General features: G+C 41.0%; 2 protein-coding genes across 2 annotated transcripts; both read left to right on the plus strand.

Annotated features, from left to right (window-relative positions):
- The first annotated feature begins 772 nt into the window (after positions 1–772).
- Positions 773–6,524, plus strand: LOC130405446 (beta-galactosidase-1-like protein 2). The gene is made up of 18 exons (XM_056610528.1): positions 773–956; positions 1,454–1,522; positions 1,628–1,723; positions 1,814–1,922; positions 2,063–2,155; positions 2,539–2,620; positions 2,771–2,835; positions 2,972–3,056; positions 3,491–3,628; positions 3,777–3,857; positions 4,011–4,117; positions 4,442–4,588; positions 4,885–4,956; positions 5,258–5,336; positions 5,511–5,598; positions 5,692–5,803; positions 6,105–6,221; positions 6,414–6,524. The coding sequence occupies exons 1-18, from the start codon at positions 793–795 to the stop codon at positions 6,522–6,524; spliced, it is 1,815 nt and encodes a 604-aa protein (XP_056466503.1). The 5' UTR covers positions 773–792.
- Positions 6,525–7,002: 478 nt separating this feature from the next.
- Positions 7,003–14,763, plus strand: ilvbl (ilvB (bacterial acetolactate synthase)-like). Its single transcript, XM_056611681.1, has 14 exons — positions 7,003–7,444; positions 8,528–8,729; positions 9,063–9,190; positions 9,470–9,720; positions 9,830–9,929; positions 10,061–10,158; positions 10,390–10,526; positions 10,888–11,022; positions 11,208–11,322; positions 11,815–11,984; positions 12,264–12,334; positions 12,414–12,485; positions 12,704–12,809; positions 13,534–14,763. Exons 1-14 carry the CDS (start codon positions 7,343–7,345, stop codon positions 13,710–13,712), a joined length of 1,866 nt encoding a protein of 621 aa, XP_056467656.1. The 5' UTR covers positions 7,003–7,342; the 3' UTR covers positions 13,713–14,763.
- The last annotated feature ends 56 nt before the right edge of the window (positions 14,764–14,819 follow it).

Here is a 14,819-nt window from a genome sequence, read left to right on the forward strand (position 1 = left end):
GTAGTTGAGCGATACGGAAATGTGGTCAAAAATCATTAGCCTATTGCAGGCACGTGCTTTTTGTTTCATTGAGGTTGTTGATGCGATTGTATTTGATAGTTTTCAAGTATCGCGTGACAAAATATAAAAACAAAATAATATATAGGCCTACAATATCAAATATACATGGAAAGTGTTGTGTTTATGTTTAATACACACCTATATACACAGAAGCTAACTGCAAACTGCATAAAATGTAGTATCTCTTGCTTCCCTTATTTTTGTCTTTACTTTTATTCAGAGGGCATGGGCATGTCACGTTGAACACAATTAGGCTTTTGTTCTCAAGCAACAATAGATCCTAATGTCCACAGTATTCTAGGCCTCTCACCATCGTTATCCATTCAAATGCTCCGCAGGAAGCTCAGCCTTGAGGTACAGTAATGCCTTTTCCTCTTCAAAACATTAAATTATCTGCTGATATTCACTGCTGTTATTTATAATTGGGCTGTGAAACCAACATGTAGACCTACGTGTAACTAACAAGGACAAATAGTGTGAAACAGCCATGCTAATATATTGCTGCAGTGAATTGCCAGTTTCTTAACCAGTTTAGGATAGGCATGATAACATGAAGCCATAATTAACAGTAATAAAAAAGTAATACAGTTGGACAACATAACGTAGGCTATAGTGTATGTCATTACAAATATCCTAGTTTATTATCGTAGTTTGTGCTCTTTTATAGGTTGGCTATAGGGATTTATTTTGTAACTTGACCCGGTTACCGGGAGACTGACTGAAGTGAGGAGAATGAGCAGTGGAAGGGGACTGATGGCCAACTCCTCCCAGTTCACTCTGGAGGGAAAGCCTTTTCGCATCCTGGGAGGCTCCATCCATTACTTCCGTGTCCCCAAAGCCCACTGGGAAGACCGGCTGTTGAAGATGAAGGCCTGTGGTCTCAACACTCTCACAACGTAAGACATACCCTTCAGCATTGATTCAGTGAGAGAACCACATTATAATTAATTCATTGTTATCATTTTTTTAAAGTAGATCCAATTAATCCGAACTAGAGACAGCCCACTCAAGTTCAAGAAAACAAATGATCTCAATGCAACCATTAGACAACTTTTACTCACATGTACACGCACCATGACACTTGATGCGAGACTTTAGTGAATATTGAGTCTTGTTTGCATGCTTCACTTGGCTACATAGCTTAGTTAATCTTAAATAGGAAAAAACCTAAGCATGACCTTGAATGGCAGATCAGTTATATTTGTGCATGAATGAGTGTTGTTTCTTCTTCTTCTTCTTCTTCTTCTTCTTCTTCTTCTTCTTCTTCTTCTTCTTCTTCTTCTTCTTCTTCTTCTTCTTCTTCTTCTTCTTCTTCTTCTTCTTCTTCTTCTTCTTCTCCTTCTTCTTCTTCTTCTTCTTCTTCTTCTTCTTCTTCTTCTTCTTCTTCTTTCAGATATGTGCCATGGAACCTGCACGAACCTGAAAGGGGAATGTTCAATTTCCAGGATCAGCTGGATTTAAAGTAACAATTTCATTTTAAAATTACCCAATCATCTTTCATAGTAAAATCATTCAGTCCTAATAAATGTATTTGCAATAAAATACCCGCTTTATCGATCTCTTCTAGGGCTTATATCAGCTTAGCTGCAAAGCTAGGACTCTGGGTGATTCTGCGGCCTGGACCTTATATCTGTGCCGAATGGGATTTGGGAGGTTTGCCGAGGTTAGTCGAACCAACTAGTATGATTAATAATTAGTGTATCTTTCACGAGCTTTAAAGATCCCTAGCCCCTATTGCCGATCTATATTTCAGCTGGCTGTTACAAGACAAACACATGCAGTTGAGGACAACCTATCCAGGATTTGTCAGTGCAGTTAATGCCTACTTTGACAAGCTCATCCCGCTAATCAAGCATTTGATGGTAAAGTCTCTTTAAAGTGTTTTGTAGAATAATCTTCAGTATATTTTAAACTTGTGAATCATTTGACAATATTTATAATACTGTTACTTACCACATCCATTGTATTGTGTGTGTACTTCTACATTGTTGTGGTCTTTAAGTTTCAAGGAGGTGGCCCGATAATTGCTGTACAAGTTGAGAATGAATACGGATCATATGCCAAGGATGACAAATACATGGCATTCATCAAAAACGTAATCTTCTATTTTCAAAACATTCTGTTACAAGCTTAATTATTAACTTAACTAAATCAATGAAAATGAGTTTGGTATGGGAGTTTTATGAAATTGTATTTTGCATTATGGGTTTATGATTTTGGATGATTGGATGATTGTGTAATCATACTTGGATGATCTAGCTGTACTGTCTTGTAATGTATCTCTGCCCACCTCTCTCTCTCTCTCTCTCTCTCTCTCTCTCTCTCTCTCTCTCTCTCTCTCTCTCTCTCTCTCTCTCTCTCTCTCTCTCTCTCTCTCTCTCTCTCTCTCTCTCTCTCTCTCTCTCTCTCTCTCTCTCTCTCTCTCTCTCTCTCTCTCTCTCTCTCTCTCTCATGTATTTTATCTTCTGTTCTCCGCAGTGTCTCCTGTCCAGGGGCATCACTGAGCTCCTATTGACTTCAGACAACTGGGAGGGTTTGAAGTGTGGGGGTGTAGAGGAAGGTATACCTGGAGTCCTGGATACACTAGCCTGATTTTAATTGGCAAAACATTATATACTAGTTGTTATACTATTATTATTTATACAGTGTATTTGTTGTCCCATGATTCTCCATTGGTTCTCTATGTTATTCTCGCTTGCCTTCGTTCCAGCTCTAAAAACAGTGAACCTGCAGAGACTTTCCTTCGGAGCCATACAGTATTTATCTGACATGCAGGTATGTGGACCAACAGTGAATGCAGGAATAGACATAGTCTGTTAGAGCACCAAAATAGAAATAGAAACATTGAATTGTATAACTAGTATTCAAGCAAATAACCATAACATCAGCATTTGTGTATTTGACTTGTTAGCCCCAAAGACCTCTCATGGTGATGGAATACTGGTCTGGGTGGTTTGACGTCTGGGGAGAGAATCACCACATCTTTCAGGCCGACGGCAAGAAACACTTATTATACACAACAAAAAGACAGATTAGCAGCTTTTTAAAGCATATGCAGAAACATGCTCAGTTGCACACAGCTCATTAAAGTTACCAATGAACTGTGTGCACATGTTCACACACACACACACACACACACACACACACACACACACACACACACACACACACACACACACACACACACACACACACACACACACACACACACACACACACACACACACACACACACACACAGAAACACACACACGCACACGCACACACACAAATATGGTCATTTTTGACAGCAGTTGTTAAGGCAGACAAGAAGAAAATAACTGAAAATAAGATGTCACGCTCATAACCTCATTATATAAGTGCAGAACTATTCACTGCTTTTTATGTTACACCTACTCACTAGTCCCACCACCCGTCACTCCATTGGCAGACATGCTGGCAGTGGTGTCAGAGATTCTGGAGAGAGGCGTGTCCATCAATCTCTACATGTTTCACGGCGGGTCCTCTTTTGGCTTCATGAATGGAGCCATGGACTTTGGAACCTACAAATCTCAGGTCAACAGTTATGGTAGGTCGACATATTGTTATGCAAGGCCCAAGGCTTAATGCCAGAGAAAGATGTCAGATAATCATCTGTTTGAAATATGAGTGCTCCCATAGTTATGCATGTTGCTAGTATGTATTAATCAATCAAACGATAATATCATTCACTCTAGATTATGATGCACCTTTATCAGAGGCTGGGGACTACACTCCAAAATATCATGTCCTGCGAACCTTGTTCAGCCAATACCACTGTAAGTAGGATCAATAGTATCAATAAGCAGATTTTAGTTCTGGCATTCAGTTTATTGTAGATGTAATGTTGGTTTTAGAATACTATTGAAAACAGAGCTAAGTGTTTTCAAAGTTATGCGTGCCTGGAAGACACATTTCTCTTTGCCTTTCAGCTGAGCCTCTCCCTGATGTGCCGTCTCTTCAGAAGAGGTCGGCCTATCACCCTGTTGACGTACAGCAATACTTGTGCCTGTGGGACACCCTCCGCTTCGCAGACAAGGTGTGCTACAAACACAAAGATCAACCTCATGTTGGGTGCTGGTTTAGACAATAATGACATGATAATCAAAATCGAAATATCTATAACAAAAAGATCATGGTTAAGAAACAGTTTTTCAGCTTTCAAATAAGATCTCACTACATTATTTGCTAGGCAGTTATGAGAAAGATGGTATGTTTCATATCATGGCAAAGTATTCAGTCCTCACTATAGTTCTTTCATTGAAATGAAGAATTTTCACATCTCATTTGTTTCAATTTTTAAATGGTATATTGATGCCTGAATTGAACTGAAAAATCTACTCTTACAAACGCGCCTATCTAGCAATTAAAGTCAGAGAAGCCAATTAACATGGAGAATCTTCCGGTGAACAACAACAACGGCCAGTCGTACGGCTACACTCTGTACGAGACCACCATCACCAGCGGGGGAACCCTCCACTCCATGAATAACATCAGAGACAGAGCACTGGTGAGAACATACTTTATCATTCAAAGTAAACCCAGCATGAAGATACACACACACACACACACACACACACACACACACACACACACACACACACACACACACACACACACACACACACACACACACACACACACACACACACACACACACACACACACACACACACACACACAATCATACACAACAATCACATGAAAAGCATCAGATATCTTTGCTCCCCTTGGGTAGCTACATAACATTTGTTGGTCTCATGGGTTTATCTCATGGGTATCTCATGGCGTATTTATGTTCTCTAGGTGTTTGTTGACAGACAGCCAGTTGGCAGTCTGAACTACAAGACTCAAGAGCTAACAATTCCTGATGGAAAGGTATTGTTTTGTGCTCCAACCTGCAAAACTTTATTTAATTACTCTAACTGGAATGTTTTATAAAATGATATAGACATTCTATCTACTGTTTGAAAAAATGTGTTTCTTCACAATATCTTATCTTAATATTTTTATGATAAGATAATCCGTAAACCATAAAATGATAAGCCCTTATTCACACTCTCCACACATTGTGATACCTCATCCCAACATTCTAATTTTTTTTGTGAAATTGCTTTAAATGCCTTTAATACCTTTATACCATGACTAAGAACCATGTTTATGAATTTGATTTTTGAAGAGAGAGAGAACGTTGACTTTGCTTGTGGAGAACTGTGGAAGAGTGAATTATGGGAAAGCACTGGACAACCAACGCAAAGGTATTCTTCAAACTTCATTGTTTTGAGTTGCTTCAGTGTATTATGTATTTTTTATCACACTACTAGGTGCAATTAATACCCTGTATCAGCTTCTACACTGTGAATGTAGCTCATCTCTGTTTCAAACCGTGTGTTGTATTTTGCTAGTCACATCTTTAATCGTTGCTTTTCAAGGTCTTGTTGGAGATGTCACGTTGAATAATGCCCCTCTGAGAGACTTCACTATCTACTGTTTGGATATGAGGCCAAGCTTTATGAAGAGGTCGGTCCCAGCCATTTTACCATATATATGAACACAACTGTTTCCTTTTGATTTATTTCCTTTTATTAAATAATGTCACTGTATACTTTTCAGATTGAGTTCAGCTCCCTGGAAGTCTGTCCCACATAAGCCCTCCTTCCCAGGGTTTTTTCAGGCTACACTGCATGTGGAAGAGTCTCCCAGAGACACATTTCTCAATATGTCTGTGAGTAGGACAAATTGTCATAAACCTTTATTTCTTTTTTGAAGCCTTTTAATTAATTCAATGATTTTATAATTTAGGATTTAATTCATTATTTCATGAGTATTTATTAATTGTATCACATTTGAATAACATCATTAAAAAATATTTATTATCATTAGTGGTTGAAAGTCAGGGCATCGTTTAAAATGTGAATACTTGGAATATGTCATAACTTCATTATTTGCGATCCCTCTTCATAATGAATAGGTTCTACATTACACAAAACAAATTACTCATGGATGATGTGTCTATGTGTTCAAAGGATTGGGGTAAAGGAGTAGTGCTTATTAATGGCCAGAATTTGGGCCGCCACTGGTTCATTGGTCCCCAGCACTACCTGTATGTCCCTGGACCATGGCTCAGGAGAGGAGAGAACCAGGTGTGTTCAGTCAGAAATAGTTTGATACTTCTTATATAAATGCATACAAATAAATACATTTTTGATATTTTCATACATTCTTTTCATTCTTATCATTTGAAGATGAGAATGAAAATATGTTTATGAGAATGAAGATATTCATTGCCGGTTACTCGATGCAAGCTTAATGTTAAATGTTTTATGTCCTTCTAGATTATTGTTTTTGAGGAACACAAATCAGAAGAGAAACTTGTCTTCGCTGAAAATCCTGATCATGGAAAGACAATTGATGTGTACAAACTCCCCTTTTGTACATTGCTGTAACTCCCCCCCCCCCCCCCCACACACACACACACACATACACACACACACACACACACACACACACACACACACACACACACACACACACACACACACACACACACACACACACACACACACACACACACACACACACACACACACACACACACACACACACACACACACACACACAGGTTAGAATCTTACTACAACATTAAGTTAATATAATGCAATACTATCTAATAAAGAGCTAAATGCATTAAAATAAAACCAATATTAATAGCACTAGGAATTTCAGTTTGTTCACTTGAAAATCTTTCTCTTTCTTTACTTTTTCACTAGTCGTGTTGCTTTTAACATTAAATAAAAATAATTGTGCTTGGAATGATTTTATCCACGCGTCCTGTTGATATAACCAAACGATTATAGACTTAACCCTGAGACACGCCTGGACATGCTTCCTATTGGATGTATCAGTGTATGGGGGCGTTCCCTTGTGATTCACAAAGAAGTCAAGTGACGCGTATGTTGTGCTAAGGTGCTGTAACGGTGCAGAATTGTTAGCACTAGGCGTGCATTGGCCTGTCGTTTCAAGTTAAGGAAGTGTCAATATGTGGACCACAGCCGTATGAATGTAGTATAGTTTAACTTAATCAAAATGCGAAGGGGCTAGTTTATATCCATATTTGATTGTATAGTATTTTGCACAAGCTAGGCAGTAGCCTAGCCATTAAAGCAGTAGTCCAGCTAGGGCTCTCAGGTCGCTACTAGACATTTAATTATAGGTCACATCGAGACCCTTTCTTTCATATATATCGTATTGAGGTTGTCTCGGGATGGATTATCTGGGAGTCATCGGGTACTCCTTGTTCATTCCGCTGTGTGCACTTCTGTTTGCAGCCTACAAACTTGGGTTGCTCTACCAGTTGTTCCACAAGGTGAGTTGTGCTTCATAAAACACTGACTTGCTCGCACCCTTCTTCTTGTGAGTAATATATGACGGTTACCGGCATTTGTGAAACTTGTTGGAACAGTTGATAAACTATTTGAAATAGTCATAAGAAAAACAGGTGAAAGGTGAACTGTTGACACTTGACACCAGTGGCGAGAGGAGCTGTCAACTTTGGACAGGCTGTTGTTTTACAACACAAAGGCTTTCTGAAGGTCCTCCTGAAGAGGCGCTCTTTAGGATGGGGCGCGTCCAAAGGTAACAAGTAGATTGTGAAATAGCTAACAGTGGGACAGATAACCTTCTTCACGTGTGATGAAATATTCGGAATCGTAGACTATATTTTGCAAGATGTAATTTAGGCTAGTGGGATATGTAAAAGAGTCGAGGTTATCAAATTACCATTTCACCTCAATTGACCTCTCCACACAAAAAGGAAAAGCTTAAAGTGTGTCACACACGTCCTCTGGTCCTCAACTAAACAACCGCCGCTGCAGTGCCTGTTGGGTGCCGATTGTTGCATCTTTCTCAATAACCGCTCAACCAAACCACTTCTCAATTGACAATGCATTTCCTCGGGTGCCCAATAAATACGTAAAGCAGGAAGTAGATCAGATGGACGGTCCTAGAGATATGCGTAGGACAAATTACACCGTTTTTCCTATTCATTTTAATGTGTCACCGAATCGGCTGCCATACTGTTGGTTTCAGTAGTCTCTCAATTATATTGAATTAAAATAACATTCGTTTTCCGTAGGGACCTTAGTAAGCAAGGATCAAGGCAAAATACAATGGCATGTAATAAGCAGTCAAAAATATAGTAGGCCTACAATGGTCCACTGAAAAAAAACCTGGTTAAAAGCAGTGTTAACGACCAATATAACTATGATAAGTTGAGCAGTGGAAATGAGGATGGGATAACATTTGATATGGCTTTTCTTTGTGTGTGAACAGAGTCTGCATTCTGAGGGGATCTGGTTGTATCGGCAGTGCAGCCAGCACAGTCGTTTGGGTGTCTCTGAAATGATCTTCAGTGGTCTGAATAACATCCTTCATCACCCTTCCCCGCCAGGCCGAAACCAAGAGCCCGCGCCACGGCGGGGAGAGCGTCGCAGAGGTGCTGCGTGCGCACAACGTCAAGTATGTCTTCACGCTCGTCGGCGGCCACATCTCCCCCATACTGGTGGCGTGTGAGAAGCTCGGCATCCGCATCGTGGACACCAGGCACGAGGCAACGGCCGTCTTCGCCGCCGACGCTGTGGCGAGGCTCTCGGGTAAACACAGCGTTACCTACGTCAACGCAACCCCTATTAATGAGCTCCATCTGGAAATGTGGTGTTTCAGGCCCGTTTTCTCCATTCTATCATTCTTTTATTCCTTCATTCAACCAGTATGGGTGTTTTAATGCCACTGCCCTATCATATGAATGAATACAAAGTTGTGTCTGTGAGATTAAGTAGCTCGTATATACCATATGCATATATGCGTTGCATATAGTACATGACTAGTTTGTTTATATATGGTGCCTTGGAGTAGTTAAACAAGACCGGGTGTATTTGTGCTGTATGTTATTGTTGGTTGTCACCATAAGTCGTCCCTCCCTCCAGGCACTGTGGGTGTAGCAGCAGTGACTGCTGGCCCAGGCCTCACCAACACTGTGACGGCGGTGAAGAACGCCCAGATGGCAGAGTCGCCATTGCTGCTCATGGGCGGAGCCGCGGGAACTCTTCTTCAGGTAGAGCACGGTTCCACTACAGTGGACGGACCTTTGTGTCCGTCCTCAAAGCTCAGAACTACAGTTAATTTATTTAGCTGTATGGTGCAAATATTACTTCACTGCGAATGCAGTGTCAACATGTGTGAAAAACACATAGTAAAACTTCTGTGTATCACGTTTGTGTTCAAGCCAAATTAAGTCTGAGAACCCTTTCCCATTTCTTGTGTGTGTGTGTGTGTGTGTGTGTGCGTGTGCGTGTGTGTGCGTGCGTGTGCTCACGCTGCTCTTGTTAAACAGGGCAGGGGAGCACTGCAAGACATCGACCAGATGTCCCTTTTCAAGCCACTGTGCAAGTTCTGTGCCTCCATCAGGACGATCCGTGAGATCGTTCCCACGGTCAGGAAGGCTCTAGCCATCGCCCAGTCCGGCACCCCCGGGCCAGTCTTCATAGAGTTCCCCATCGACACGCTGTACCCATTCCACTTGGTGTCCAAGGAGTTTGGGGTCAAGAACCCGCCCAAGGGCCTGATGGGGAAGGTAGTCACTTGGTAGGTCACTAGGGAGTTTGCATAGTATTATTGAGTGGTAGTAATTATTTATATTTTTACCAATTTAAGTTTTGTAATTAAACACTACGACATGTGATGTTTTTTTAAGGTATCTTGAAAACCACCTCACAAACCTGTTTGCTGGAGCATGGGAGACGAGAGATGTGTCTCCGTTACCTGTTGACATCCCGCACGCCACCGATGATCAGGCAAGACTCGTTCTCCTAACTCCAATAAGCAATCTGTTGTTTGCTTTTCCATCCAGGCCCAATACATTCTTTCACACTGGGTCTAACTTAGCTATTTATGACTTGTATGTTTTGTTGGATCATTAACATAGGTCCAAAAGTGCATCGAGCTGGTAAGCCGGGCCAAGAAGCCTGTCATTCTCTTGGGTAGCCAAGCCACACTGCCGCCAACTCCTGTGGAAGATATCAGGTGTGCTGTCTGCTACTCTGCTTGCACCTAATGCGCCTTGTGTTGCATTGGAAAAAATATATATAGTTAAGCACTTCCAAACTCTTTAACTTCTGCCTTTAACATTTTGAATTAGTAAATAATCGCATAACTAAGCTTAATAATTATTAAGTACTGTTTCATTCGTGTGGTCATATTTATCTTATAAGAAATGATCATTTATCTGGTATTGCATGTATCCCTGTCTTCCAGGAAAGCCTTAGAGTTGCTGGGAATCCCTTGCTTTCTGGGAGGCATGTCTCGTGGCATGCTGGGTAAAGACAGCCCCATCCATATCAGACAGAACAGACGAGATGCCCTTAAGGAGGCTGACGTGGTGCTGCTGGCAGGTCAGTCCTTCTGGCCTTAGTTTCGGTTCTTGGTCCAAGCTGCTGTTGGACCAGTCTTTCCACGGTTGTTCTGTTGAGTGTAGAAATGTGTATGCCATAGAAAGTGAAAGAGAAAAGACAGGCTAGGAACCGGCAAAGCGTGTTTTTCTTATTCCTTTCCGCCCCAATTTGTGGACCACAGTCAAAAAGTCCCTGATCAGCACATTTTAAAAACAGTTCTATGGTGGCTGAAATAAGTTTCTCATCTTTTTCTCTGGTTTAAAAAGTCTTGACAAAATGTTCTGTCATGCGTGGTTTGCGTTCCTTTTATATTCAGTGGGGTTTATAAACGAGAAGTGACTGTGATTTGTTGTGTTGACAGGCACTGTGTGTGACTTCCGTCTGAGCTATGGCAGGGTTCTGAACAGACGCAGCAAAGTCATCGCCGTCAACAGAGATAAAACTCAGCTGCTGAAGAACTCTGACATGTTCTGGAAACCAACTGTTGCAATCCAGGGTCGGTTTCAACACTCATGCTGGTTATATAATTAATCAATAAGTTAGTGTCACAGTGAATATTCCGTTTTGGTGTCTTAATGAAGCTGACTTGTATATTAGTAATCTATCATGTCAATGGTCATCTTATTTGGCTGATGGCAGTCAACAAGGCGAATATATCGTCTAATAATAAAATGTTTTTAGGGGATGCTGGCTCATTCCTGTTGCAGCTCTCCAAAGGCCTGAAGGGCCATAAATGTCCGGAGGAATGGCCTCAGAGCCTCAAAGCAGCAGATGAGACCAAAGAAAATGCAAACAGGTAAACCCCTAGTAATGGATACATTAGGTCGGAGCCCAGTGTTAGCTCCTGTACGGTTTGACCCACCTGGAACTGAAACTGGTTGACTGGAAGTGGGTGAATGTGCATGGCAAAAAAAAGAGAAACCTGAGGTCTTGACAACATCATTGTAAAAGCTCAGGGGCAGGAACCACAAGTCCACCAGAACTCACTGAATGCTTATTTAAGTAGCCAGACATGAGCATTTGCAGTCAATCAAATCAACTCCAAAAACGAGCTATGGGCCAATCCCTGATTGCATGTCAGCTGTACCCTCCTTTATTCTACTGAATAGTTAATGGGGCATGACGCCTTACATTGTCAATTGTGTCCAATGGGGGCTCGTGACGTACACTATATACAAAATTGTTGGTATTACTTTTAATACAAATTGTATTGTAGGTTTGTTAAATCTATAAAAATGATCTTGCTGTTATTTTTAATTACACCCCCTCCACCTGTATTTGTAACCAGGGCTAAAGCGGTGGAGAAGACGGACCGTCACTTGAATCCTTTGAAAGTGCTCCACTGTGTGGACGAGCTCATGGCAGAAGACAGCATCATCGTCGCTGATGGTGGGGATTTTGTGGGCAGCGCGGCCTACATCATGAGGCCAAGAGGACCCCTACGCTGGCTGGATCCAGGTAAGAGTCCCACAGGACTCGGCTCAGGGACAACTGCCCTGATTAATGCAAACTGGAACCGAGATGAGCTATTCCCTGGCGCACTGAAGACATTTTGGGCATTGCCGTCAGCTCTTAAAAAGGCCACATTAAGTGTGCAGATTACTTAAAGTTACTTCAAAGTTTACAGCAATATTAGTTGAATACAGGAAAAATACTTTGAGTACACTGTGGCCGGGGGGGTCTTTATTGGCCACAATGATTCTTGTTATAAATTGTATTCATCCCAAATCCTCCTAGGTGCCTTTGGGACGCTTGGAGTAGGAGGCGGGTTTGCCCTCGGAGCAAAGCTGTGCCGACCAGAATCCGAGGTAGCCTTCATTGACTATGGATTCGGTGCATTATTTAAAGGATCGTTCACTTGATCTAAACATGGCATTTTTCTCTGAGGTATGGATCGTCTACGGTGACGGCTCCTTGGGGTACAGCGTTGCAGAGTTTGACACCTTCACGAGGCATAAGGTGACGACTCCATTTTAGAGCTCCTGGTTTATAAACGAGGTCGATTTAGTATCCTCACTTACTTCATTATCATTTTACTTTTGATGTTGCTCCACCAGATGGTTTACTAATTTGGGTATTTCTCATTGGAAATTAAACTTCAAACTGTACTAACAATTAAACACTTCGGCAGTGCTTTCTCTGTATTTCTGAGTGTCTCTATCTGTGTGTCCGTCTAGACGCCAGTCATAGCTGTGGTGGGGAACGATGCGTGTTGGAGTCAGATTTCCAGGGAGCAGGTGCCCATACTCGGCAGCAATGTTGCCTGTGGCCTCGCTTTCTCGGGTAAATATCGTTGTACCGCAGCACTGATCTGGAAAAAACGGCCATGCCAGATGCATTGATAACAGAACAGCATTTTTGCTTGTTCTTGTTTGCTTGCTTGTTGGCCACTGTTTGTCTATCATGTATTGTCTTGTATTTGCTGTATGTGTGTCCTTTTACTATTCCTGCTGCCAGGAATTGCTGCTGTCTTGGAAATTTGCTTAAGCGATATTGCGGCTAGGACAGATGAGACTTCTCAGTTCTCAGCGCTAAAAACCCCACAATAGTTGTAGACAATTAACCTATTTTAGTGTGTGCATACATTAAGCTCAGTTCCTCACTCACAGGAAGTTCCAAAGTTCCACATCCTCCCCACAATGCAGTTGTAAATAATCAAATCAGGTAATGTTACCCAAGACACAAAGTTGCCTGTGCTCTCATCAAGCAGAAGAATGCATAAGGGGATGCCTTCTCCCTTGTGACCGGTTTACCCCAAGCACAAAGGATAACATTTAGATGACATTGAGGAAAGGCAGAAAATACAAGGAATAGGAAACAAAGCTTTAAATGACTAAAAGGAAACCACAAATGGATTATTCCATCACACCCACTAGGGGACAAATAAAGTTTTTTTTAATTTAATTTGATTCAATTGAATTGTTTTGCACACGTTCATTGTCAATCAATAGACATCATGTCCTTTCCAGACAGAAGACAACCTTTTTTCACACGTTTTATTTTTCAGATTACCATATTGTGGCTGACGGCTACGGAGGTAAGGGCTGCCTCATAGGACGCGAGGACGAGGACAGGCTCAGTGAAATCATCAAGTCCGCTCAAAGGGAGTGCCGGGAAGGCAAGGCCATGCTGCTCAACGTTCTGATCGGCAAGACAGACTTCAGAGAGGGCTCCATCTCTGTGTAGAGCGGGCCGGCGCTTGGTGCCCCGCTCAGACCCCAAAGTTTTGCCCGGCTTGCCTGAGGGATTTGTTGTGGGTCAGGCAAAGAGGGAAAATGGAATGTAATGCTATGAAATGAATGAGTTCAAGACTGATTAAGGACCAGCCCGGCCCTGACCAAACCCTGGCTAACCCTATGTGCCCTTAAGAGTAACTTCAAGGTTATTATAGTTATGATGATTATTATTATTTGAATTACATTTTTGTTATTTTACATGTTTACGTCGATTAAGAGTTCTTTGAACAGTCAGCCACTACACATAGGATTCATCACTCACTTTATTTGGTTATATGTATTGTTATGGTTACAAAATATCAAACTTCAGTTATATGTCCGAATGCGAACAGGCATTAATGAGTTATTGAGACTGACTTTTACATAAATCTATATGGTATGTGTGATAGAAATATCTTATGTGGAAAAATTGTGTAACTGTTAAAACCATGAATGAGAAGTTAATGGACTACAACTATTCAGGAACTATTTCAACCTCTACTTTTTCAATGCTAACTAATTTAAGTTGCATCTTTCTCTTGACTGCATCTTTCTCACTTATGCTATTAAGAATAGATGAAACTGCTTCAGTTGACACTACATTGGCATTAGTTTTATGACCAGGATGCCCTTTCAGCCTATAGAATGTATGCATTGTGTATTCAGTCTAACGATTTACTTCTATAGGCATGTATATTTAATCCGGTCAGTGGGTTTGATTTAAAGATGAAAAAGATAAACCTCTAGGCCGCAAGTTTTTCTTTTAGTCATATTCAGATAAAAAAGCACATGTTCTGTTCACAAATTCTGCTTCAGTACACATTTCAAGGGAAAAAAGGGTATATATTCTGTGTTTGTTAAATCAGAAATACATTTTAATAAAATAAGCATTTATGTGAATAATTATTTTCGATTTTAAGCACAAATTCGGCTTGTTATTACTTAATCCTGTCAAGTAAAAACAACGTTGATTCAAATACCTGCTTTGAGGTGTCAAAATAGCTAAACGGGCATGTCCATCTTCTTAATTATTATGAATAAATAATGTGGTGTTTTTTTTTATCATACAGTAACTAAC

The sequence above is a fragment of the Gadus chalcogrammus genome, chromosome 16 (assembly GCF_026213295.1).
Source record: "Gadus chalcogrammus isolate NIFS_2021 chromosome 16, NIFS_Gcha_1.0, whole genome shotgun sequence".
NCBI lineage: Eukaryota > Metazoa > Chordata > Actinopteri > Gadiformes > Gadidae > Gadus > Gadus chalcogrammus.